Source organism: Rousettus aegyptiacus, unplaced genomic scaffold (assembly GCF_014176215.1).
Source record: "Rousettus aegyptiacus isolate mRouAeg1 unplaced genomic scaffold, mRouAeg1.p scaffold_m13_p_15, whole genome shotgun sequence".
Taxonomy (NCBI): domain Eukaryota; kingdom Metazoa; phylum Chordata; class Mammalia; order Chiroptera; family Pteropodidae; genus Rousettus; species Rousettus aegyptiacus.
In genome coordinates, this window is record NW_023416290.1 from 60323890 (window position 1) to 60348858 (window position 24969).

General features: G+C 64.0%; 3 protein-coding genes across 13 annotated transcripts in view; 2 read left to right on the forward strand and 1 right to left on the reverse strand.

The window, feature by feature from the left end:
* Positions 1 to 2435, forward strand: part of MROH1 (maestro heat like repeat family member 1) — a 41159-nt gene extending 38724 nt beyond the window's left edge. For 8 of the 11 annotated variants that reach the window (XM_036233184.1, XM_016131780.2, XM_016131785.2 and 5 more), the window contains 7 exons: positions 235 to 381; positions 503 to 691; positions 1058 to 1213; positions 1295 to 1429; positions 1509 to 1611; positions 1691 to 1756; positions 2167 to 2435. In XM_036233184.1, coding sequence (XP_036089077.1) covers positions 235 to 381; positions 503 to 691; positions 1058 to 1213; positions 1295 to 1429; positions 1509 to 1611; positions 1691 to 1756; positions 2167 to 2267 — 897 coding nt within the window. In that variant the 3' untranslated portion in view covers positions 2268 to 2435. The remainder of the gene's footprint in view (positions 1 to 234; positions 382 to 502; positions 692 to 1057; positions 1214 to 1294; positions 1430 to 1508; positions 1612 to 1690; positions 1757 to 2166) is intronic. The other 3 variants (XM_016131786.2, XM_016131787.2, XM_016131788.2) reach the window with 2 other exon arrangements.
* Positions 2436 to 2560: 125 nt separating this feature from the next.
* On the reverse strand, positions 2561 to 24822 carry BOP1 (BOP1 ribosomal biogenesis factor). The gene is made up of 16 exons (XM_016131776.2): positions 24698 to 24822; positions 22904 to 23095; positions 15273 to 15353; positions 5252 to 5406; positions 5056 to 5173; positions 4877 to 4978; positions 4600 to 4812; positions 4351 to 4512; positions 4192 to 4272; positions 4052 to 4121; positions 3827 to 3959; positions 3573 to 3753; positions 3207 to 3495; positions 3037 to 3121; positions 2847 to 2954; positions 2561 to 2776 (listed from the first exon to the last, which is right to left on the reverse strand). Exons 1-16 carry the CDS (start codon positions 24773 to 24775, stop codon positions 2623 to 2625), a joined length of 2202 nt encoding a protein of 733 aa, XP_015987262.2. The 5' UTR covers positions 24776 to 24822; the 3' UTR covers positions 2561 to 2622.
* On the forward strand, positions 5406 to 8811 carry SCX (scleraxis bHLH transcription factor). The gene is made up of 2 exons (XM_036233200.1): positions 5406 to 7512; positions 8417 to 8811. Exons 1-2 carry the CDS (start codon positions 6952 to 6954, stop codon positions 8453 to 8455), a joined length of 600 nt encoding a protein of 199 aa, XP_036089093.1. The 5' UTR covers positions 5406 to 6951; the 3' UTR covers positions 8456 to 8811.
* Positions 24823 to 24969: the final 147 nt, after the last annotated feature.

Genomic DNA, 24969 nt, shown 5'->3' on the forward strand with positions numbered 1-24969 from the left:
ACAGCGGTGGGGGCCAGGTCAGGTGGGGAAGAGGGCACAGGGAGGCCATGAGCCCACCCCAGCATACAGGGCCCTCAGCTGGGCCTGGCCACGTTCACACCTCATGGTGGCTTGGGACTGGAACTGCCCAGCAGTGCACTGGTTGGGACAGAGCAAGGGACAGATCCAAGGGAGGCGGCCTGGGCTGGCCAGGCTGGGCCCAGCCCCTGGGGTTCACCATTCCTCTGCCTCCAGCTGCTGAACAGCAATGTGGTGAAGGACCTGATGCTTCTGGAGTCACTGCTGGACAACCTAGCAGCCCGGCAGAAGGACGCGTGTGCCAGTGTGCGGCGGCTGGTGCTCCGTGGCCTGGCCAACATCGCCTCTGGCTCCCCTGATAAGGTGAGCCGTTGGCCAGCCCCTCTGGGGCCCTGGGATGGACAGCAAAGCTGTGGCCGGCAAGACCCAGGTGGATGTGCATAGAGGTGACCTGGGGGCACAGCTGAGTGTAATGCATCCCCAGGTGCGGGCCCACGGCGCCCAGCTCCTGACCTCCATGATCAGTGGGCTGGATGATGGGGACGACCCACAGAGCCTGGTGGCCCTGGAGGCCATGCTGGGCCTTGCGAAGCTGCTGGGCCTAGTGGAGCCGTGGGACCTACGCTCAGTGCTGCTGCACGTCGCCGTCCGCATCCGGCCCTTCTTCGACAGTGTAGGCTGGGCAGGGGCCGGGAGACACCGCGGGCCCCCACGAGCCCACTCCCAGCCTGCCCATCCTGGTGCCTGCTTCCTGACCCTCCTGCCTCTTCCTCGGAGTCTCGGCTCCACCTGCGCCCTGGGTCCCAGGAGCTGTGTCACCATAGCTCCCTCTCTAGGGCTGCTGGGCGGGTGGGTCCTGCAGACTGCCCTCCCGGTGGTCGCACCGTGCCCCCACCTCTTCTTGCCAGCCTCTCATCACCGCTCCAGGGGGGGCAACAAGAATGGCGTGAGGACAGGGATGGCCCGGGGCAGGGGCCTGGGACTGGCAGATGGGCGAAGCTAGGCGGCCCCTGTGAGGTGACACCTGCTCCCCCCCCAGGAAAAGGTGGACTTCCGTTCTGCGTCCATCTGCCTCTTTGGGCACCTCAACAAGGCCTGCCACGGGAACTGCGAGGACATCTTCCTGGAGCAAGTCATTGGGGGACTGGTGCCCCTACTACTGCACCTGCAGGATCCCCAGGCCTCTGTGGCCGGTGTGAGTAGCCAGTGGGGGGATGGGCAACCCAGGTGGGACCCAGAGACTTGGCCTCTTGGGGACTAAGCGTTAACCCTGCAGGCCTGCAAGTTTGCCCTGCGCATGTGCGGCCCCAACCTGGAGCGTGAGGACCTGGCTGAGGCCTTCCAGAAGCACCTGCAGGAGGGTCGGGGCCTCCACTTCGGGGAGTTCCTCAACACCACGTGCAAGCACCTGGTGAGGGGGCAGCGTGGGCAGGGCCTGGTGTGGGCGGGGCCCAGTGGGCGGGGCATCACCGGCCTCCTGCCTCCCATAGATGCGCCACTTTCCGGACCTGCTGGGCCGCCTGGTGAGCACCAGCCTGTTTTACTTCAAGAGCAGCTGGGAAGACGTGCGGGCCGCGGCCCCCATGCTCACGGGTGAGAGCCTGCCTCACCCGCCGGCCTCCACCGCCACTCCTGACCCCGCCCCTGACCCCGCCCCTGCTTCTTGTCCCAGGGTTCCTGGTGCTGCACGTGGAGCCCGAGCAGCGGCAGCAAGTGGACCTGGAACAGCTCCTTACCGGTGAGCCCCCACCCCCGTTAGGTCAGGGGCCCCCCACCACCCCCACCTGTCAGGCTGCACAGGGCCCTCTCTCCCTGACCCTGTGGGTACCAGGGGGGACTAAGTGATTTTCCTGGATTTCAAGGATTTTTTCCCTGTCACTGGTGACCTCATCGTCTCTAGTAATTCACGGAAACTTCCTAACTGTTCCAAAAGAGCTTAAAAAACACTAAAAAAGGAAAAACTATCTTTCCTTTGGCTCCTGAACCCTCCAGGCAGAGGCCTGTCTTGGGCGGGTGGCCCCACACGCAGGGCGGGTGAGCGCCATGGGGTCCCGGCCCCCTGGGCTCTGTAGGCCAGGAAGGAGGTGGAACCAGCCCTCCCCACTTGTGGGCGGGGGCGGGGGGGGGCGGCATGGAGGCGCCCAGCAGCTGCCTGTCCACCAGCACTCCAGCTCCTGCTCAAAGACCCAGCCCCTGCTGTGCGCATGAAAGCCGCCGAGACCCTGGGCCGCCTGGTCAAGTTCGCCTGAGGCTCGGGCAGCCAAGCCTCTTCAACGAGCAGTACCAGCCCTGCTGCAGCATGAACTGCGATGCACCCCAGGGCCTGTGCTGCAGGGGACCAGGGCCTGGCAGAGTGGAACAAGCCTGTTCTCCCCACCTCACTTATAATAAAGCCCTTTGCTCCTCGGCAGGTGACAGGGGTGCAATGACAGGCCTTTCCTTGTGAGACAGGCTGGCATCCCTCCCCAACTGGGAAAACTGGATGTGAGGGCTTGTGGGGTAGCTGAATAAGGACCCCAGTTCAGGAAGGCTACACCACAGGTTAGGACAAACGCCTGTATTGGAGGTCTTGGCACCTGCCCCCCTGAGGTGGTGACAGGCAGCCTATGTGAAGAGGCGGACCGTGCCATCGGCCCCTGAAGAGAAGACCCACGGCTGGGTGGGGTGGAAGGCCACGTCCAGCACGCCCAGGTCGTGGGTCAGCGTGTGCCCCCTCAGGACCTTCACAGGCACTAGCAGCGGGTTCTGCAACAGGTCACTGTGGGAGGAAAGAGAGGCTCAGAACAGGGCCACGCAGTCCCCAGGAGGTGAGCGGGGTCAGCACTTACTTATACACCATCCCATGGCACACGATGACGCTGCCGTCGTCAGAGCCAGAGGCAAAGAGTGGGTAGAGGGGGTGGAAGGCCACAGCCCGCAGGGCCTTCTTGTGGTGCCTGGGGAGAAGCATCCCGATTCAGGGCAGGGCGAGGGGTGGGGGTGCCGAGGGGGCAGCCCGCCACACAGCAGGGACCTCACCTGAGCACTCTGTACGGCCTGGTAGAAAGATCCAGGTCAAACCACACCAGCTTACTGTCATAGCTGCCACAGATGAGGTTGTCACCTAGGAGCAGATGGGATGGTGGGCACCTGGTAGCCTTGCCTGGTGGCTCCACCCATAAGATCCACCTGCCCCCACCTGCCCTTACCTGCAGGGTGCACAGCTAGGCTGGACACCCACTTGCAGTTGGGCATCAGCTTCTTGGTGAGCTCCTGGCGCAGCAGGTGGTACAGGCGGATGCTGCGCTGGGAGGCCACCAGCAGAAAGGGCCGGATGGGGTGGAAGGCCACGCGCTGTACCTGCCCGTGGCTGCGCCGGAAGGGGCTCTGGCTGCGGCGCCGGCTCAGCTGGTGGATCAGCACCTGTGTGTGGCCCTGCGCGGCCAGCACCACGGCCATGTAGTCCCCACGCCCGTGCCAGGTCACCTGTGTCACCGGCTGCAGGAGGCAAGGCTGGCTGAGTGGGCCCTTCTTCACCCCCTGCCCTTCCACCCGCACCCCCCACACCCCCGCACCTTGCTGTGGCAGATGCGCAGCCGCAGGCCCCCCTGGCGCTCCTCCTGTGAGGCTTCCAGCCAGCGGGCGGGCTGCAGAGCAGGCTCCTCGGGGGGCACGAAGGCAGCCAGCACCTGGTCCGTGTTGCCCACGGCCAGTTGGTCCCCGAGGGCTGGGTTCAGCAGCAGCACCGTGTCCTCCCTGCAGGCCACAGACACCCCTCAGACGTGGCCGCCCCGCTGCCCCAGGCCCTCGCCACCTCACACCTACTTACACGGCCACGGCCACCAGGCAGATGGTCGGGTGGGGGTTCCAGGCAACACTCTTCACCACACCCCCCACGGGAATGGTCCTCATGCAGCGGGCAGTGGCCACCTCCCAGAGCCGCACTGAGCCGTCGTCTGAGCCTGGTGGACACAGTGGGCAAGGCCCTCAGCGCCTGCCCTCCCTCCCGCCCAGCCCCACCCACCACACTGTGCTGCCCCCGCCTCAGGCCCACCTGAAGCCAGCCACTGGCCCCCCGGGGAGACACTCAGGCAGCGGACAAGGTCGCTGTGACCCCTGTAGACCTGCAGAGGAAACCAGTGAGGTGGTGGGCGCCCAGGGGAGTGGGCTGCTCACCCCCCTGTGCCTGCTTACCAGGGCCTGGCACGTGGGGAAAGGCTGCAGGTCCCGTGGCCGTGGCAGCTTGGGAATCAGGTCTTCGGGATCCACGTTCACCTGGGGTGAGAGAGCACGTGGTCACCCTGCCCGGTCCCCTGCCCCATCCCTTGCTCAGGCACTGCCAGCCCCACCTACCCGCATCTTGCGCTGGCGTGGGCACAGGTAGAGATCCAGGCAGCGCTCAAAGCGCTCGTGGACGAAGCGGCCGTAGGCGGGCACAGCGCGTAGGCTCGGGAACCTGTGCGGCAGGAAGGCGACCTTCCGCTCCCCGGGCTCCTGCTGCTCCCAAGCCAGGCGCTGTGGAGATGGGGTGTGAGCAGGGTGTGAGCGGGGTGTGAGCGGGGCGGCCCACAGCGCCTGGACCCCCGACTGGGCCAGACCCACCTCCTCCTCGCTCAGCAAGTACTCGGGCGGTGGGTTGTAGGACTCAGCATGGCCAGGCAGGGCCAGCTTCGGGGCAGGCACGTGCATCTTGTGGCGGCCCAGCACAGCGTTGGGGTTCTCCTGGGCCCACAGGTCGTAGAAGTGGGGCGTGGGGTCCCGGGGCCGGCGGGGCTGAATCCAGCCCATCTTGATGGCATGCACCATGCGGGACACCTGTGCAGACGGGCATGTCAGCCTGCGCGGTGTGGAGGGCACTCTCTGGGGGAGGGAAACCCACCTTCTCCTTCTCCACCAGGGACGGGATGAAGCTGCGCTTGTCAGCAGGGCGGTTGGTCACCGGGTGGATCATGATGTCCCCACTGAAGAAGTCCACAGAAGGCTGGGGGAGCAAGCACAGGCTTGTGGGCCAGGCCCTGCAGGTGCCCCAGAGCCCGAAGGCCGGCCAGTGCCACCTACCTCATAGGGGTCAAAGCTCACGTCCCCAAACTGGCCCCTCTGCAGCCGCCGCACCAGGGCCACCTGCTCATCTGTCAGCCGCACGTCATGCCCTGTCATCCGATCCTGCACGGTGCGCCTGGGGGACCGCCCATCGGAGCCATGAGCTGAGGTCCTGCCCCCATCCCGCCCCCACAGGCCCCACCCCCAGGCTCACCAGTAGTCAGGGTCTTCCATCTTGTCCAGAAACTGGTCCAGCTCGTCCTGGGTGCGCACAGGTTTGTAGATGCGCTTGCCATCCAGGTCATAGCCCACGTGGGGGAAGTCGGCGTACCACTCCAGGGGCACGTTGCCCACCGTGTTCCGGACGTCCTGAGGGAGCAGGCCAACATGTCGGCACCGCGCACCCACGACCCCTCCACGCCCCCCAGGAGACAGAGGCAGGTGAACGGGAGAGGCAAGGGACCGGCCTCGAGGCAGCGCCCAGGCACCCTGACACGTGCCCTAGCCCTGCGGTGTGACGTGGCACGCGGTGCTGTGCCCCCCGCCCTCAGAGGCGCCGGAGCCGTCCCTTCACATTTTCCACTGAAGCGGTGCCAGCCCCGGAGCCTCCTCGGACTCCCTGGCCAGGGCCCCGGGCAGCCACAGACGGGTGAGCTCATCGCTGTGTGCCCCCACCCCTGGTGGGGCCTTAGGCAAACAAGCAGGACTCAGGGAGACCCCCCAACCTAGTCCAAGCAGGGGCAGAAGCCACTGCATTCCGCCCAGTAGGCGTACTAGGACCCCCTTCCCCTCCATCCTGCCCCCGCCCCACCCCCGACGGGCAGAGCAGCCACATTCCTGGACACACATTCCTGGCCGAGGCCCCTGCCAGCCACCACCCTCCCTCCGCCCAGCACGGGGACTGCTGCCCAGGCGGCTGCTTCCTGCAACAGTAGCCACAGGGGGAGGGGCCGATGAGCCTGAGCACAGCCGGGAGCCCGAGGCCCTCTCGCCGCAGGACGAGACCCCGGGGCTGCCCCTCTACACCTGCCTGCCCCAGGACCCGCTCCCTGCGGGCCTCCCAACAGGCACGCCGGTGCCCCTGCCCGCTGCCCTTCTTCCTGCCTGCCTCCGGGGCCGCCCCCAGCCACATGGCCACCCCACACTGGACAGACCCTGGGGAGGTTTCTCCAGGGCAGGGGAGCAGGCTCTGCTCTGGAAAGGCGGGGGAGGGCTCCAGGCAGAGGCTGCAGCTTGTGCCAGACCCGGAGGGCGCAGCTGATGCCAGGCGGGGGCAGGTGCAGATAGGCAGGCTGTGCTGCCAGGTGACCCCACGCATAAATGGGATAAGTGCAGGCCTGAGGCTGAACTCCTGCCCTTCAATGCTCCCTTGTGCCCCCCTTCGCCTGGCACAGGAGGCCCAAGTGTACATGGGAGGGAGAGACAGACAGGGTGTGGTGAGGCCTTTGGGCCAGGGCAGCTGGGTTAACTTGGTCATGCCAGAGAGGGCTGGGGTCATGGGTCTCGGCTGACCCTCCTACCTCTTACTGAAGGGAGGGGACTGCACAGCCCCAGAACCACCCAGAAGGGGGCTCCCACTTCCCCCCACAGCCCCTAGGAACGGCAAGATGCTCCGGACCCCTTCGGCGTGGTGCGAGAAGGCAGAGGGACGCAGGGCCCCTGCTCCGGCGGCCTCCAGGGGCGGGTAGGCGGGGAGGAGGGCGGGCCGGCGCGGGGGAGGGGCCGCAGCCGCTATAAAGGCCCGGCCCGCGTCCCCGCTCCAGCCCGGGACGCACACGTGCGCGTAACGCCGCAGCCACCACGGGCGCCCCAGACCCGCGCCTTCCCTGGCCCCGGCGCCCGCCCACGAGGCCCGGCAGCATGCGCGGTGCCCGGCGGAGCTGACGGCGCGCCCGCCGGCCCGTGTCCTTCGCCATGCTGCGCTCGGCGCCACCGGGCCGCTACCTGTACCCCGAGGTGAGCCCGCTGTCGGATGACGAGGACCGGGGCAGCGAGAGCTCGGGCTCCGACGAGAAGCCCTGCCGCATGCACGCGGCGCGCTGCGGCCTCCAGGGTGCCCGGAGAAGGGCTGGGGGCCGGAGGGCGGGGGCCGGCGGCCCGGGCCCCGGGGGGCGGCCGGGCCGGGAGCCCCGGCAGCGGCACACGGCGAACGCGCGCGAGCGGGACCGCACCAACAGCGTGAACACAGCCTTCACGGCGCTGCGCACGCTCATCCCCACCGAGCCGGCCGACCGCAAGCTCTCCAAGATCGAGACGCTGCGCCTGGCCTCCAGCTACATCTCGCACCTGGGCAACGTGCTGCTGCTGGGCGAGGCGTGTGGCGACGGGCAGCCCTGCCACTCGGGGCCTGCCTTCCTCCACGCCGCGCGCGCCGGCAGCCCCCCGCCGCCGCCCCCACCACCCCCAGCCCGCGACAGTGAGAACGCTCAGCCCAAGCAGATCTGCACATTCTGCCTCAGCAACCAGAGAAAGTTGGTGAGTGTCATGCAGGGCATCCAGGACGGCACCCATCCCCAAAGCATCCCTGCAACCCACACCTGCCTGTGGAGAGGCTGATGCAGGAACAGCGCCCCCCCCAGCCCCCGCCCCCAGCACCTGTAACTCAAGTGCTGCGTTTCAGAGAGGGAGGGGCATGGGGGGGGGGAGGCTGGAGCAAGCAGGGCCGAACCTTCCCAGGGTCTTCTGCCATGAGTCCTCAGGACACAGGTTCCGCTGGGCCCAGAGGGGGCCATCCCAGACCAGATGCGGGCCTGGGAGGCAGAACAGACACCCACCTGGTAGAGGATGGGGATCAGATGGGGTGATGCTAGTAGAACCCCGCACCCTGACCCCCCCACCCCCAGGATGAGGACTCAGGGCAGTCAGGCAATAGGAGATGCCCCAAGAGTTTGCCCGGACCATGCCTCTGCCACTAGCCTGAGGTGCATCGGGCACCTGCCGTCCCACCCCTGGGCCCCTGGGGCTGACCGGACACCAGCATGGCTATGGGGTCTGAAGGCGAGAGGCTGGCAGGAAACCTGAGGGCTGGCAGAGAGGGCCGGGCTGTGCGGACGCTGGCCAGCTGTGATTCACAGCCTGTGGTGCTTGGTGGCACTGGCAAAGTGGGGTGAGCGGGCAGAGTGTGCGGCGTGGCTCTCCCCAGTCCCCACCTCTTCTCCAGACAGCACGCACAAGCTCCTGGGGCCTGAACATCTGGGAAATTTAATTTTACAATTTCGGCTGTGCGGCGGTGTGTACTCTCCTCCCCACTATGGGGAAGCTGTGCGAGCGTGAAAGGGGGTGCTTCCCGCCCCCGTCCCGAGTTGGCGTGGGGGAAGCCTGGAGCACGGGTTGGCACCAGTCTCCACCCAGGCCCTGACACCGCCCTCCCCCTCCGCAGAGCAAGGACCGCGACAGAAAGACAGCGATTCGGAGTTAGAGGCGGATGCCGCTGGGCAGCCCCCGGAGAGCCACGAGGACCTGACGCGGGCACAGGCCTCCCGTGAGGGCACCCCCAGGCCTGCTCCGCCTCCAGTCGTGAGAGGGGCCGACGGACAGGTGGGCGCCGGCAGGACTCTGAGCTGGCCGCAGCACTCGCCCAGGCCCACTGAGACTTTCGGTGCCGGCTCCCTACGTGGGTTTTGTTCTTGTCGCTACGTGCTGGCATCCTGTGTCTCTGATATGATAATATAAAGTCTGGAAATTTTGTATAATTAAAAACAAAACGATATCTTCCAAACGTAGAACCACACTTTCCTCTCGAATGGTCCAGAGTCCGTCCTGAGCCCCAGCGTGAACCCCGCCACCGCCCCTCAGAGCTGTCTCTTTTTATGTCCTGTTCTGAGCGAGCCAGAGGCACCCCAGTTCTCAGGGAAGGCCCCCACCCCCAGTCCTGAGGCAGAGTGAGGGGCTGCCTTCCAGGCACCTTGGCCCCTAGGCCAAAGGAGCCCAGCAAGGGGCAGGAAGGCAGGTGCAGGCCGCCGTGCCCAGGCGCCCCTGAAGGGGTGAGGGGGGCCCGGCACGCAGCACATGGTTCCGGACCTCAGGGCCCCGGCACCATGGTCTTTGACAGTGGCTCCCCAAGGAGTGGGCGGATGCACAGGGAGCTGAGCAAGGGCATCGCCTGGCAGAGGGGATCCCCAGGCCTGGAGGAGCCTGAACCCTGGGCCCGGTGGCGGCCTCCTGAACGTACCCCTGGGAGACACCCATCACGGGTGCCCGCTGTCTCCGCCCCTGCCCTGGTCCCACATTCAGCCTGTGGTGGCACCCTGGCCACCTACCACTTCGCCCACCCAGCTCCCCCCTAAGCCCCGCCTGCCTGTGAGGCCTTGATTCAGGCCCCTCCCCCAGCTGTGCGCAGCTGGCTCACCATTAAAAACCTGCAGGTGACAATTACAGTTCAGTGGTATGAGCTCCACGGGCAAAGCGGAGAAGAAAGGCGGGGCAGCCCTGTGTGGCCGCCTCCCCCACCCCAGGCGGCCGCCAGTGGGGAAGGTGGGGAAGGGCAGAGCCTGCCTGCGAGGTCCCCGCCCTGCCCCCGCGGCACTCAGGCACTCGGCGCAGGCTTGGGGCCTCACTGACTGTACCTTCGGGGCGCCCTCCCCCCGGGGAGCAGCCAGGTGCTGAGGCCCACGTGGGCACCCCAACAGGGCAGGACGTGCTGCCCCCCCACCCCCGCCCTGACGGGCTCCAGGGAACTGCAAAGCAGGAAGCGGCGGTGTAATTTTGGAGGAAATTCTCAAAGCCAGAGCCACTAAGGGCGAGAGGGGGGCTGTGTCCAATCTGATAGAAATACAACAGGATAAAAAGTCACAGCAGCAGGTCCCACTCAGAGAAACCCAACCCCAAATTTCCTCTCTGTAATCCTGCAGGAGCCCGCAGCTGGCCGAGGGAGGGGAGGCCGGGGCAAGCTCGGTCACTGTGGAAGCCCCCACTGCCGCCCCTGCCTGGGCAGCCAGGACCCCAGTGGGAAGTGCGGGGGTCCAGCTGGGGGCTGAGAAAAGCACCCCTTCTCCCGGGGACCCAGGGCACCACGACGACATGACCTTGGGGATGCTGTCAGTAGGCAGGTGCCCCAGGGTCTCCAAGGTGGCCCTCCCATGTCACTGGGCACCCTACACTGCTGTGGGGGTCTCTGTGGCCCACCTGCCCTTCACCCGCTGGCTTCCCGTTTCCACACCTATGCCTGGGTGCGGGGTGCAAACCTCCCTCATGAAACCCCCCAAGGTGATGAGTAGCCAGGTGGGCACCCACCTCATGGTCACAGAGTGGCCCTGATTGCTGTGCTGCGGGCAGACAGGGAGGGGGAGGGCACGGCCTGGGAGCAGAGGCAGACGCGAGACTGGAGGACACAGCGTCAGGGGCAGGAGGGGAAGACGGGTGCGGAGCTGGGAAGCTGGCAGGAAGACAGGCCTCTGGGACGGTCCCCAGGGCCCAGCTGGTCGGGCCCGGCGCACGCAGGCCAAGCCCTCTGCTGCTGCGCCTGTGACTCCAACAACGGCTGCAGCTTGGCCGGCCTCAGGCCTGGGCAGCGGGCCCGGCTGCTCCCTCAGCTGTACCGGTAGCAGCAGCGGCCGAGGGCCTGGACCGCCAGCCAGCAGGAGGTGGGGGGGGGCACTCCGTCACCCTCCACTGCTCCAGAAATTCAAAGCAGACTGGGGGTAGCTCGGGCGGCCCTGCATGAGCCCACTCTGTTAGCAACGGCAGGTCCAGGGCTGGCAGGTGCCATGACAGCCCCGTGTCCTGCCCAGTATGCCGGCCCAGGGACAAAGACCCCGGCTTTCCGTGTGTGCCCCACAGGCACGCTGGCCAGCAGCTGCCTCTGCAGGCCAAGCTGGGCTGGAAACACTCCGATCGCCCAGGCTGTCGGCTCCCTGTCCCCGGCCCGGGGAACGAGCTGCTGGCAGCGCCACATGATTCATCACCAGGCGGCCTGCGCCCGCGGGCCGGCAGGCCCCCGCCCTGCTCAGCACCTGCGGGCTGCCAGGAAGCACATGTGACCCCTCGGGGTCAGGCACTGTGCTGGGAGCCGCGGCTTCGGGCACAGACCGCCCCCAGCCGAGCTCTCCTGGGGGGGCCCTCTACCCAAGGACCAGCCTGTGGGATGAGCCGGCAGGGGTCCCGGCCCCGACAGCACTGACAGCGCCGCCGGACAAGGCAGGCAGCACTGGCCGATGTGCCGGCTGCGACGGTTCCGCTCCACAAGCCCGCCCTCCCCTCCCCCTCCCCAAAGTGGCTGCAGCTGTCAGGACCGCAGATTGGAACTGCAGGTACGGCGCTGGCGGGCTGCCACCTCCCTCCCGTGTCTGTCTGCGAGAGAGGAAGCCGGCCCACCTCTGGAATCCTTCACTCGCTCCTCGTTCCCTCTCCCACCTGTCCCCCGGGAGCGCGGGGTCAGCCGCCCTCGCTCGCTCGCTCTCTCTCCCGGCCCCTCTCCGATTACAATGCCGGCAGTGTTCACTCGGCTCCCCGCTCCGCGCGCCCGCCTGTCTCGGGCGCCCCTCGGCCATCCTGCGCCTCCATCGCCCCTCGCTCCTCGGCTGTCCTGTCTCTGTCTGCGCGGGCTCACCTGCCACAGCTGGACTCACAGGAGGCTCCAGCAAGACCAGTCCCGGTTGTGAGCAAAGGGGAGAAAGCCAGTTGAGGGGACCCCAGCAGGGGACAGGCCAGAAGCAGAGCCCAAGAGCATGCCGGCTGAGCCCGGGGAGGGACCGGCGGACTTGGGCAGCAGCCCTGCACAGACACCCCAGCCCCATCTGTCCTCCAGCACGGAAGCCATGCTGGCCCACCCCTGAGCCAGCAGACACTGTGGGCACAGGGCCCCTCTGATGTCACTACTTGGCCCCGTACCAGTACCCCCATGGCTGTGCCCCCACAGGGTCCACAGGGTGGGGACAGGGCCCAGCCCAGCCCCCACGCCCTGCCTCTCTCCAGGGAAGTGCTGAGGGGGGAGCAAAGTCTGTCCTGAGCCCCACGACTCGAAGACAGAGCCGCTGCTTTGAGTCCGGCCTGGTCCCAGAGGCTCCATGCCTGTCCCCAGCCCCAGCCGCCTCCAACCTCATTCTAGAGAACGCACCCTCAGCCCCAAGCGTGGCCCACACACAGTCCCCAGACCCTCCCCGGTGGCCAGTCCCTGCTCTGCAGCCAGCTCCCCTCGCCCAACATCCCGACTACGGAGTTCGCCCTCCAAGACCCAGACCTCCATCCTCAGGGACAAATGCTCCTCTTAGGAAACCCCTGTCCCCGTGTCCTCTCACCCACGGCCCTGCCAGCCCAAGGCCTGGTTGCCATGGAAATGGCTCCCCGTGGGCACTCAGCCGGCCAGGGCTCGAGAAGCCCACCTTCACCTGTCAGCTGCTGCAGAGCCCCAAAGGTCCTGGGAGCCCCTGCTGGGCCCCAGGATGCTCACTACACACCAGAAAGAGAAACCCCACCGGGCACTGCCCCCTCCCCACTGCCCCCCCAACTCTGTCCTCCCCAGGGAGAATCTTCTCCCAGCAGCGAGACCCGGCTGCGACCCGGCTGCGCAGGGGGGCTCCAGGGAGGCGCCAGGCCTGTACGGGGCGGGGCAGGAGGGCGTGGCTCAGAGCTGGAGCCCCGCAAAGGCTCCAGGGGGCACCCTGCGGTCACACCCAGCCCGCCCACTGGGCCCTCCAGCCACCTGCAAGGCCGTGGGTCAACAGTACAGACTGATGCCCCTCCCAAGCGAGGCCAGCCCGGGGCAGGCGAGTGGGAAGAGACCAGACCCGGGGCAGGGCCAGTGGCCCCATTCTGAGGCTGGCCGCGGGGGGATGGACGGCCGCCAGGGAGGCCGGGGCGTGGGGCGGTCTGCGAGCGCGGAGACGGGAGCAGGCTCAGCGCCGGGCGTCCCCACAAACAGCCCCGAAACCCGAGCCGAGAGGCTCCCGCTGCCAGCAGCGACGCAGGCGCTCTGCGTGCCGGCGGCGGGCGGGGGCGGATGCCCCGGGAGGAGCGGGAGGCCGCCAGCGCTGGAGGCAGCTGCCGGTTCAGTAGCTGGGAGAAGCCATTAACGGCGTTTGGCGAGAGAGCAGAGGGGATGTCGGGCTCTGGATGCAGACAGGCCCGCGTCCCTGCGGATCTGCCTTACCTCGCAGCCCCGCCCCCGCGGGGGAGGTCGGGGGACTGGAGGGTGTCGGCCAGAGCTCACAGCCGCCCTGAACCCTCACCCTGACCCGCTGCCCAGACGCAGGCCACACGCTGCCAGGCGGCTCTCACCCGCCCACAGCAGGCCTCAGTTTCTCCAGCTGCTGGAAACAGAGGGGCCGCTGCTGCCAAGGCCGAGGGTTCCTCCCCGCCCCTCCCCCGCCCCCAGGTCCCGCGCCGGATGAGATCACGTCTGCGAGGTGCGGGTGCCGGGCAGAGCGCGGTGAAGGGAACACGTGGGGGCGGGGCAGCCGCAGGTCCCCGAGGTGCGTTCCCCTACCACGGCCCCTGCCAGGTCCAGCCAACCTCTGGGCTCCCGCTGGGTGCAGGTGGGGTGTGCATTTGGGGGAGGAGCTCTGAGAAGGGCAAGCTGTGGGCAACACCCAGTCAGCGTCGGCATGGGGGGCCCCCAGGCCAGGGGTGGGAAGGCTGGGCAGCACTTGCAGCCGCCACACACCTGCAGGGCTCTCCTGCTGAGGCGGAGGTCCCAGGGCCTGAGGGGGATCCTGGCCCCACAAGCCACCTCCGAGGACACAGCCAGGAGTGGGGACCGCCCTGGCATGACTGGTGTTCACGGGCCGGGGCCCATCACAGGCGCCAGCCAACCACACCGCAGCCGTGGGACTGTGGGGCTCTGCGCTCCGCGGCCTCCCGGCGACCTGGGCCTGCATACTGCACCCACTCGCCCAAGCGCCCCGTGGAACCACCACTGCCCCAGACTCCCAGGCCCTTCCCCGAAGCCCACCCCACTCTGCACGCAAGGAAGAGATGCAGCAGGACCTCAGGGTGGGACACGGCCGTGTGCGTGAGCACCCAAGGGGCGCCCGCCGCCGGGCATGGGGCCTCCGCCCGCCTGGCTCTTGAAAGCTGAGCTCTGCCGCCCCCTCGAGCTGCCGGCAGGCCGTGCTGGCAGCAGCGCGGCGGGCGGGCACTGCGGCTCTCGCCTGTCACTCAGGCCGACATATGGGATAGTCATCCGGAGGAAGCAGCCCGCGGCCCCCGCAGCGGCTGCCGTGGCTCCAGGCAGCCCCAGCGCCCCGCCCCGGCCCCGCACTCCATTTACAGTCATCATCGATTTCTCCAAATACCAAATATAAAAAAGTAGCCGACAGGATGTGGCTGCCGACAGCCAGGACCCCTGGGAGGGGGAGACAGGCAGGGAGCCGCACTGCAGGGCCCCCCCTCGCCGAGTGTGCCGCTGCTCCGGCCAGGAAACCAATTTATTTTGTTTTGTCTCTGTTCTCTGAACGCACAGAGACCGGATCGGGCGGGCGGCCAAGGCTCCTGCAGCCGCTGCCAGGAGCGCGAGCAGGGGAGGTGGTGGGGAGCCAAGCAGGGGGGCCGTGCTCCCCAGGCCCGCCACCCCCGACCGTGGCAGGAAGCACTCTAGAGTCCAAGGACCTGTCGTGGAGGGCCCTGCACCCAAGGCCGCCCACTTGCAGCCCAGGCCACACCTGGGGGCTCGCAAAAGGGCCACGGCCATGCCCAGCAGCCTAGATACACCAGGGAGAGCACAAGGGAACACCAGGCCACCTCTGGGCTCAGAGCACCCGGGCACTAAGCAGTGGAGACGCAACCCCACCCACTCGTCAGGGACTTAGAGACCAGACTGAGCACCCCGGCCCCTTGCTAGCTGTCCTTTCTGCACCGTGAGCTTAGGAAGGGCAGCCAGGTGGACGCCCCGTCAGCCTGCGCCTCAGGACCGGCGCACGGGAGGGGCGCCCAGGCCACCTGTCTTCTGTAGGGTGCTGACAGTGCCGCTGTCCACGACACCCGGCAGCCTCGCCCCTGGGGCTGGAACAGGCTGGCTGGTGTGGTGCCCATCCAGAGTGTGGGCACAGCCCCGCAGAGCACACGGAGACCCCGGTGTCAGGCACAACCCCCCCAGACATGCCCCGGGCCAAGACCTGGGCATGGCCCGCTGCACCAGACCCAACACCGTCCCTCTCGGGCTGCTGACACACACACTCCCGCAGTCACGAGGCCCAGACCCCGAAATCGCTCTTCCAGACCAGCGGCCGGCCGAGGGCCAAGACACCCACTCTGGCCCCACGAGGCCTGAGCCCCTCGGCCCTGGCGGAGCCCGGCCCTACCTCCTCGTCAGAACTGTCCTCCGCATACTCGTCGCCGTGGGCTGTCGGCGCCTCTGTCCTCGGCGAAGGGGTCCCCGTGGCCTGCAATAAGTGGACAGTGCTTAAGTCAGTGCACCTACGCCCTTTGACCGCAAGATCCCAGGCCCAGGGTCCTCCCGCCTCCTCCTGGAAGAACTAACTGTCCCTGCTGACTCTAAGGCCCAGGTTCCTGCCGCCCCCAATCTGTGAGACACTCCAACTTGGCCCCAGGCCTCAAGACAAGACCAGAGACACCCCGAGTCTAAGAGGGCCTCTCAGGGGGCCCCACCCAGGGTTCTGTCAAGGGCCAAACCCGACACGTTGTTCAAGCTCTGGCAGAGGACCCCAGGGAGGGGCTGACACCTGGTGCCAGACTGGAAAAGGAGCAGTCGGCAAGACGCCAGCTGAGGACCCAGCCACCCCTGTACCCCTTAACAAAAAAACGGCTGCAGGGCCCAGAGCCAGCCTGGGGTCAGGGGACAAGGTGAGGGCTGGGGGGTCCGCCTGGGGAGGGTGCGTGGCACTCACTGTCAGCCGCCATCACAGGCCTACAGCTAGCCCACTCTTAGGCGAAGACCCTGGCCCTGAGGCCTTACTGGCACCTGCGGCAACCGAGACACCCACCTAGCCAGCCAAGAGCCCCGAGGGGCACCCCAAATTTCAGAATGCTGGGGATGTGGACCCCAGGCCCCCACGTCCACCGCCCCAGGCTGACCCAGCGACCAGGTCAGCAAGTGGGCGTTGCTGAGCATTCACGCCTCAACTTGGAAAACAAATCCCCTCTTGGGGGTGGGGGTGCACACACCAGACCCAGGATGATGGGGAAAACAGCCCCTCACCCCTGGGGGCAGTAAAGTGCCTGAGGCTGAAGCCCCTGTGTGCTGAGCCGCCCACCGCCCAGAATCTGCCCCCCCCCCCGCACCTCCGGGCCGGGCAAGAGCCAAAGGCCCGTCAGGCGGCTCTTCCTCCCGCCTGTTTTTCCCCTCAGCACCAGAGGGTGGGAGGCTGAGTTTTTTTCCAGGCCAGGAACAAGGCCGGATTCGGTTTCCTTGTGTTCCCCACCCCCTGCCCCTGGTGCTGTGGGGGCTCTGCCCACCCAACGTGGGTCGGCGTGGCCGGGCGGGCGTGGGTGTGGGCGTGAGTCGGGGACGTGGAGGGTAAGCCCCAGAATCCGGCCTCTGCCCAGCGCCCACGGAGCAACCAGCCAGCACACCTGTCCCAGGCCTGGGCAGACCGTCTGGGCGGCTGCCCACAGCGCCGGCCTGCCCGATGCTCCCCTGGGCGTTGAACCCGAGCCCCATACCACCTGTGCCACACCCTCTGGTCCCTCAGTGCTGCAGCGCTCAGGCTCGCCTGGGCGTGGGGGGGTCTGTGAGCCCCAAGCAAACATCCCTTTTGGCAAGACATCACCTGTTCCCTTCGGATGCCAGGCTGCAGGGCAGGCGGCGGCCACCAGGGGGCAGCAGCACAACAGGCCCCTGCTCCCGCCCGGCAGGGGACCACAGACCCAGCGAACCCACCCCACCAAAGTCTGGAGACACTATGCTGTATTGGGCCTTGGGCATTTAAAAAAACTTACATGAAAAAAGGCAAGAAGGCAAAACAGAACGGTGTGGGCACAGAGGGCGAGGCCGAGCATGCACCGCTCCAGCTCCTGAGTCTTGCCTGGCCCGGCAGCCAGCATCCGAGACCCCAGGAACCGGGGCACAGACACGGCCCAAGGTCGGCTCGGCTGAGCCTGGCACTGCTCCCAGAGCCTGACCACGTGGGCTGCTCAGGGGCACGCTGCTGGGAACTGGGGTTTTGCAGGCAAGCAGCTCCGGCCAGGGACTGAGGATCTCAGGGTGGGCATCTCCTGGGAGGACCATGTACCTCGTTTAACTGGTGGCTCCAGAGGAGTCCCAAGTGTCGGCAGGGTCAGCACCCTGGTGGCCCCACGCACCACCCCCCCAGCGCCGCCTGAGACCCCTCGCACAGACCACGAAGCAGGGCAGGGCCCCCCGACAGTCGGAACGCGCTAGGCAAGCGCTGCCCCTCGGCCGAGCTGCCGCTAGGGCTGACTGTGGCGGACGGACTGATGAAAACAGGGACTTTCCCATGAGAGAGTAAGTGACCACAAGAGGAAAAAATCCATACAAATAGAAAAAAACAAAGCAAACGGCGACAAACGGAAAAAGATCTAAACAAGCACCAAGAGCAAACGTGGCTTTAGGCACAAATCCACCGGACGCCTGTGACCAAGGGGGCGCGGTGACACCCGAAGGAGAAGAGAAAGGCCCCCTGAGCACCAGGAGCGAGTGTGGCTGGGCCTGTGGGGGCTGGGGGCACTAGGGACCTTTTCCTCCCGGGCGATTCTCTCAGGAAACCAGCAGCGAGCCTCTGCCTGCGGGCGGAGGGCACAGCTGGGCTCCTCTCCGCTGCTGGGAACAGGGCCGGCTTGATACACACTGTCAGGAGTGTGAGAGGCAGGAGCTGCAGGGTGGCCAGGAGACGGGGTGACTGGCCTGGTGGACAGGGACTCGGGCCAACAAGGCAGCAGAAGACAGGGACGAAAAACAGCTGCAGTCCCGAGGGGCCAGGAGAGAAGGAGCTGGAGACAGGAGTGGTGCTCAGAGGGGAGCAGAGAGAGAGGCCCCCGCCCTCAGACTCCTCCCGCCTGGCGGGGTCCTCTCCCCGATCTCCCACCTGCAGCCCAGCTGCACCACGCTCTTCCTCACCTCAGCTCCCAACTTTGCAACCGAACACTGGGGGGGCTGGGGGGGCCGTGTGACGCTGCCGGGCCAAGGCGCGGCTGCACCAACCAAGGGACATGGAGGGAGGGGACTTCGAGAAAAGGGACCAGAGGGGCTCTCGGAGACGACCCCTGCTTTCTGCAGCCGCAGGCTCGGGGCCAGGGCGCGCACAGGGCAGGCCGTCCACATAGCTCTGACGCTGGTGAGCACCATGACAGGAAGGGGACAGCTCCGACAGGATGGCCTACATACACCTGAGCCGCTCTCACGTTCAGCTGAAACCAGTGCCGAGAATGCAGGCGGCCGTGGGTGCGGTTCTCCCCAGAGAGGAGCATGTGGAGGGAACGAGGGGGCTTTCCCATCGCCCGGGGAGAAACGAGGGTGGCTACCCACAGGCGGGTCGGCAGAGGGAAGCGGGTGCCTCAGGGGGAGATGCCACCCACAATTAAAAATGACCCGGAAGCTCCAAGAGCTGCTGGCACCACGAGGTCCCTTAACAGAGTGTGGAAGGCCGTGGGGGCCACCGCAGACAGGTGCTCCTGCGGGAGGGCCCCGCCATCCCCACTGTGGGCAGGGAGGCAGGGGCCCAGCCAGTGTCTGCGGGAACGTGCCAGGGCCACCTGGCCATCAGAGGGCCCTTTTCCGTGGAATGCCTCCAGCAGGGGGCTCCTGGTGTGCCTGGGACAGCCTGCATCAAACACCTGGCACCCACAGGTGACCTACCAGCCACAGAACTGCCGGCTAATGAAGCAAACAAGCCAGCTCCCTCCTCAGTGGGCACCTCGGCCACTTGTCCTTGGATCGGTAAGCTTGGGCAGCCCACTTTAGGGAGTCAAGCCCAAGGAGTCGTGCCCGTTAGGCCCTCTCCCTGCTGGCTCTGGCCTCAGAAGCCACATCCTTGACCTCATGTAAACGTGAAGCCTGACGGCATGGCAGGGTGCCCTTCGGACACAAGAAGCGGAGAGGCCAAGGGACACCTGCCCACCCACCCTTGGTAGGAAGGACACAGGAGACATGTCCGGCCAACGGAACGTGGAGGAAAGGGTGACAGAGCTAAGTGACAGCTGGCAGCAACAGCAGGAGTCGGCAGAAACCTGTGAGCGGGCGCGGCGGCTGGGGGCGGGCTGGCGAGGGCTGGCCCCAGACAGGCGGTGGCGGGAGGACAGGGAGGCCGTTCGTTCTCCTCGCAGGAGTCACCTGGCTCCCAGTGGACCCGGCAAACGCCACTTCCACCCGCTCACGTAACACCACCGACTATCTGCAGGACTGCGCAGGAGGCCATGGCCACGGGCCAATTCGGTTAAAGAGCTAGGGCATGGCAGAGATGTGGCAGAAGTGGGTGTCACCGCGGGCAGAGGTTCGTAGAGCTTATTGTGGTAGGAAAGCTGCTCAATGGAAGGGGGTCTTACGTTGAGGACCCTCCCCCAGGGAGAATGTCTAAGCAAAAGCCTCCATGGTGTGACATGTGACAAGCCACCAGCTATGGCAGGTAAAGGTGGGCTAGAAGAAACTGAGAGGTCCCACACAAGCAAGCCACCCTCGACTGGTTCCAGGACAGTAGAGGAACAGGCCTAACCAGGGGCCACCAACACAGCACATGGCAGAGCTGTCGTGGGGCTCATTCCTGGTGCCTCGTGCGGCCACACTCAAAGGAGGACAGGAGCACGTGCCGGAGGCAGTGACCGGCCTGATAGCTAAGTTCCTACCACCGGGGCTGGGTGGAGACGGGACTCAGCCCATCCGGGAGAGGCGTGAACAAGGGTGGCCCAGCCAGGCGGAGGGTGCAGATGGCTTTGAAGGAACACGTGGAAAAAAGGGGGTGAGATGTGGCAAAGCCATCCTAAGAAAAAAGAATGAAGCTGGAGGCATCACTCTGCCCGACTTCAAATTGTACTACAAAGTGACAGTAATCAAAACGGTATGGTATTGGCAGAAGAACAGACACATGGACCAGTGGAACAGAATCGAGAGTCCAGAAGTAAACCCATATTTATATGAGCAAATAGTTTTTGACAAAAAAGCCAAAAACATACAGTGGAGAAAGGAAAGTCTCTTCAATAAACGGTGCTGGGAAAACTGGAAAGAATGAAACTAGATTATTGTCTATCAGCACACGAAATTAACTCAGAATGGATTAAGGATCTGACGATAAGACCTAACACAATTAAATGAATAGGAAAAAACATAGGAAGGAAACTCAAGGACCTTAGACTTAAAGACAATTTTGTGAATTTGACCTCAAAGGCAAAGGAAGTAAAAGCAAAAATAGATAAATGGGACCACATCGGAATAGAAAGCTTCGCCTCCAATGAGGGCCCAAGAGCCAAAATATACAAAGAACTCATACTATTCAATAATAACAAAATAACACATGATCCAATCAAAAAATAGGCAGAGGATCTGAACAGACACTGCTCCCTAGAGGACATACAAATGGCCAACACATACATGAAAAGATGCTATTAGGGAAATGCAAATCAAAACCACAATGAGATACCATCTTACAGAATAGCTGTCATCAACGGGACAAGTAATAACACGTGTTGGAGAGGACGCGGAGAAAGAGGAACCCTCACACACTGCTGGCGGGACTGCGAACTGGTACAGCCGCTATGGAAGCCAGGATGAAGTTTTCTCAAAAATTGATCTGACCTACCATATGATCCAGCAATCCTTCCACTGGGTATTTATTTACCTCCGACTTGAAAACTCACATCCAAAAAGGTATTTGCACACCGATGTTCATTGCAGCATTATTCACAGTGGCCAGGACATGGAAGCAACCGAAGTGTCCTACGATACACGGTTGGCTAAAGAAGCTGTGGTACGTGTAGACAGTGGAATATGACTCAGCCATAAGAAGAGATGAAACACTGCCCTTTGCGACAACATGGATGGACCTCGATATCATCATGGTAAGCAAAACAGACAGAAAAAGTTGAAAATCACATATCACTTATACGTGGGATATAAACCTCAAAGCAACAAACGAACAGGACAAACAGAGACAACAGACTAGTGGTTACCAGGGGGGAGGGGGGAGGCAGGCGGGGTAAAGAGGGTCAAATATGTGGTGACAGGAAGAAATAAAACTACGGGCAGTGAACACATAGCAGAAACGTGTATATATGCCTTACTGTTAAATGTATAGCTGAAACTCACTGGATTTCATTAACCAATGCCACCATAAAAAAATAAAATTAAAAAAAAAAAAATTAAAAGGGGTGACGGAGGGTGTGCACCAGGGAGCGAGAGCACCCCACCCCTTCAACTCGCTCCCTGGGTGGGGCGAAAGCAGCCCCCAGGCGTGAAGGCGGTGCTCTGGACCGCCCTCCAGCAGGGCTGGCTGTGCCCTCTGCTGGGGCACAGGCGGCCGGAGACGTGACTGGCGGGGCTCGCGTCCAGGACAGCCCTCGGACACCTCAGTGGCAGGAGCCAAGGTAAGAGAAGCCCCAGCGCTGCCCAGCACAGCAAGGCGCTGACCCGGGACTGTCGTCCTGGCCGGGGTGGGTGGGGGGGGACAGCTTGGGCTGCAACAAAGCCACAGGCAGCCTGGCCCCCCGACACGGAAGGCTCCGGCAGGAGGCGCCCTGGGGCCGGGGGCACATGCTCTCCTGGGCTGCAGCCCCAGGCCCACCGCCCAGCTGCAGGCAGACCCCAGGTGGTGGCCCTGCAGAGCTGGCTGCATGGGCACGGAAACCTGAGCAAGAGCCCCGCGGCTCGGAGGGGACAGGGTGGGCACGCCTGCAGCCAGAGCCCCTTCCTCTGGAAACCCCTGTACTCATTACCCAATTCAGACAATTTAAATGAAAAACTTATTTTAAAAAGTCGATCTTTTAAAATTATTAAAATTTATTGTTTATAAAAATGGATAAAATTTTATTGAGTATTTAAAGGGAAAACTTTAAATACTCAAATGTGTGAATCCTTAATTTTCAAAGGGGAAAGAAAGACTTGGAAAGATGCTTAAACTGCTGTGGCCACCAACTGGAGCGAGGGCAGCGAGCAGGGCTTCCGCTCTACCGAATACCACTGGTGTGTGATTCAGATTTTTTGGTCAAGGATAATGTATTTTGTAATTTTTAAAAAGTTCCAAAGAGGAGAACAGTGAGCGGTCAGTGCCCCGTCACCCCACACTGCACGGGCGGCTTGCACAGGTGGGGGGTCTGAGTGTGACTCCCTAAGGAAAAGGATCAAACAGCGTGGCTTTTTGGTTCCCACTACGGAAGTAACTCCTGGTCAGGCCAAGGTCGTAAATTTCAAAATACCAGGAACACTGGAAACATAAACAGCCGTGAACTCATTTCTAGAATGTTCTAAATAACAAATTATTTCAGTTAAATTAAGCTTTTCTCTTGTTCTAACTTATGAGCAGGGTGCACCCTCCCCAGCCTGCACGGCACGGGTGGCCCCTGGGGCCAGGCGAGGGCATGGCTGGAGCTCCTGCCCTCTGGCTCTCTCATGTGTCCCCGCGCGCGCGCGTGCACACACACACACACACACACACACACACACCCCTTAGCCTTTGCCCCTAAGAAACCCAGCCTAAGACTGAGTCTAGCAGTGTGGGCCGAGTCCCATTAACGGGTGACATCGGAGTCACCTGAAGGAAGGCCCAGGCATGTGGATTTCCAGAGTGAATGGAGCCCATCAGTGTGGTTGAAATCCAGTGCCCTAGAACTCATAGCAACTCAGCTTCAAACAAGCGTCCCACCGAGTCCCAAGTGTGACACAGGTGCATCAGAGGCAGGACGAGGGCCTGCAGGTCCTAAGGGAACTTGGAGGAAGCAGCAAGTGGGCAGCGCCCCCAGACAGCCCAGGCGCTTCTTGTTGGGCCACCCTCATCTGGAGGTGAGAGCCCCCGGGGCCCCGCTCACCCACCTGCTGCCCAGAGGTCTTCTCCGGCCCGCCATGGCTCTTTCCACTGCGGGCCCCATCCTCGCTCTCAGAGGATTCCTCACTGCTGTCACTGCCAGAATCTTCCAGGCCTGAGAACACACTCTCTTCACTGTCGGCAAGGCCGGAACCACTGCCATCCTCAAGACTGGGAGTCGGGCTGCAGAGCAGGGAGGGCTGTAAGAAGCACAGAGCCGATGACGGCCAGACCCACAGCCCGCCCGCCGGCGTTGCCCACTGGGCCACGCGGATACACAGCTGGGTAGCTGGCTGGCCTCCGAGGCCACAGCCCTCCGGTCACAAGCCTCCAGCAAACCCAGCCACCCAACCCACCTTCCTCACCATCCACCTCCACCAACAGCATGGGCGCCTGCCCTTGAAAGGGACATTTAATTCCCAATATCTCACAAGGGAAGGACTTTCAAGGACAATGTCTCCTTCTTAGAGCCCAGTTCCCATGACATTACCAACACTGGTTCTTCCCCCTCCATACCCCTCCCGGGGGAATTTGAGGCCCAGAAGCTTGAGGGCACTGAGGGGGTAGGGCGGGGAGGAGAGCTTTCCCCACCAGAAGTAGAAGCCTCTGTATCCAAAGAGGTCGGAACCGACAATGGATGCAGAGGTTGGTTGAAGAGTGATCAAATAAGCCAAGCTTGACTTATAAATAAGTGGCATCCATTCACTCCCTGTGGCGTAAGACCAGAGCTTCTCTAAGCAAACACCACCTCATCCCTAACTCTAACAGGACACAATATACACTAAGCAGGCCCTGCTACGGCCTTTAAAAGTGACACGAGAACACATAAACTTTTAGGAAGTTGACAGCACCCTAGACTTTACTGTTTTTCAGCATTTACAAGTTTCTCACCTAACTGGACGATACCCACTTAGTTATGCCGTAACACTCAATTTGATTTTCAGTGAAGTGACTCGGAAATACACTCACGCTGTCTATCACCAATATTTAGTTAGCGACACAATTACAAGAAGTAAAGATAGCATCAATGGTATGACACAAACACAAACAGCTCTTGGCGAGCACAGAGCCAGGGGATGCAAAGCAGCCAAGCCTGGCGCCCAGAGCTCCTTGCTCTTAGGAGCGGCGGGGAGTGCAGCAGAAGGACCCGTCCCAAAGAGCAGCCTGACAATCCAGCTAAATGGAGTCAGCTGAGAGTCTCCACCATCTATGCCTCCTACCGCCCTGATTTGATGACACCCTCACAAACCAGCTGCGGTTCAGCTGGACAGCATTAGTGGCCACGAGTCCAGCTGAAAGATGTGTAGGATGCAGAGGGCACTGGCTTCTACTCACGCTTCTGTAACCTCACGTCCTCTTTTACTTTTACAAAGTACCTGACATGTAAGTAGCGTATAAATGTGAATTTACTGTGGTGTAAACTAAAACCTTTTTAACGGTAAAGATGCATAATTCAAATGGTAGGAGAGGCGGCCGCACAGGGTGCCAGCTCCCCTTCCTATTCCTCTCCTGCTCAGACAGGTCCATCAACCCACAGAACTGCCCCATCCCCACTGCAGGCGCCTTAGCGCAGGAGGTGCACTGTGCCTAGCACGCGCTCTCAGGGCCACCTCCAGTAGAGGACAGGCGACCCGTTCTTGCTTGCATTCCCAGGCCCGTCGCACGCTAGCCTGGCTCGCCGTGGACCCGCGGCCCGCACACGGAGCTCGGCCCAACGCCCTCGACCGCCACGTGCCGCCCGTGCCGCTGCCCCAGTTCCCGCAGCCCTGCTCCCGCTCCGGCCCCACGCAGCCCGCTGTCACCTCCTCCGGCTCCGGCGACCTCTTGCCGGGCCGCGCTCCCGCCGCCGCCGCGCGCCTCGCGCCCCGCGTGCCCGCCATGCTCCCCGGCCGGTCCCGCCCCGCGCCACCACTTCCGGCAGCGGCCCGGCGCGTGAGCCCGGGGGCGGGGCCTGCAGGGTCAGAGGACGCGGGCGGTGCGCCGCGCGCAGCCTGATTGGTGGGGCGGGGTCGCGGCCATCATGCGCAGGCGCGCGGCTGCAGGGGCGGGGCCTGGAGACCTGGGCGGGGCCGGC

Bases quoted from the DNA above. Each gene is read 5' to 3' on its own strand.
- BOP1 (XM_016131776.2), bottom strand. From the start codon at position 24,775: ATGGCGGGCACGCGGGGCGCGAGGCGCGCGGCGGCGGCGGGAGCGCGG. The intron at 2,955-3,036 runs GTGAGGTCCCTG...GCTTCTCCCCAG, and splicing joins AGGCCGTACAGAGTGCTCAG to GCACCACAAGAAGGCCCTGC. The intron at 2,777-2,846 runs GTAAGTGCTGAC...TTCCTCCCACAG, and splicing joins TGCCATGGGATGGTGTATAA to TGACCTGTTGCAGAACCCGC.
- SCX (XM_036233200.1), top strand. From the start codon at position 6,952: ATGCTGCGCTCGGCGCCACCGGGCCGCTACCTGTACCCCGAGGTGAGC. The intron at 7,513-8,416 runs GTGAGTGTCATG...CCCCCTCCGCAG, and splicing joins TCAGCAACCAGAGAAAGTTG to AGCAAGGACCGCGACAGAAA.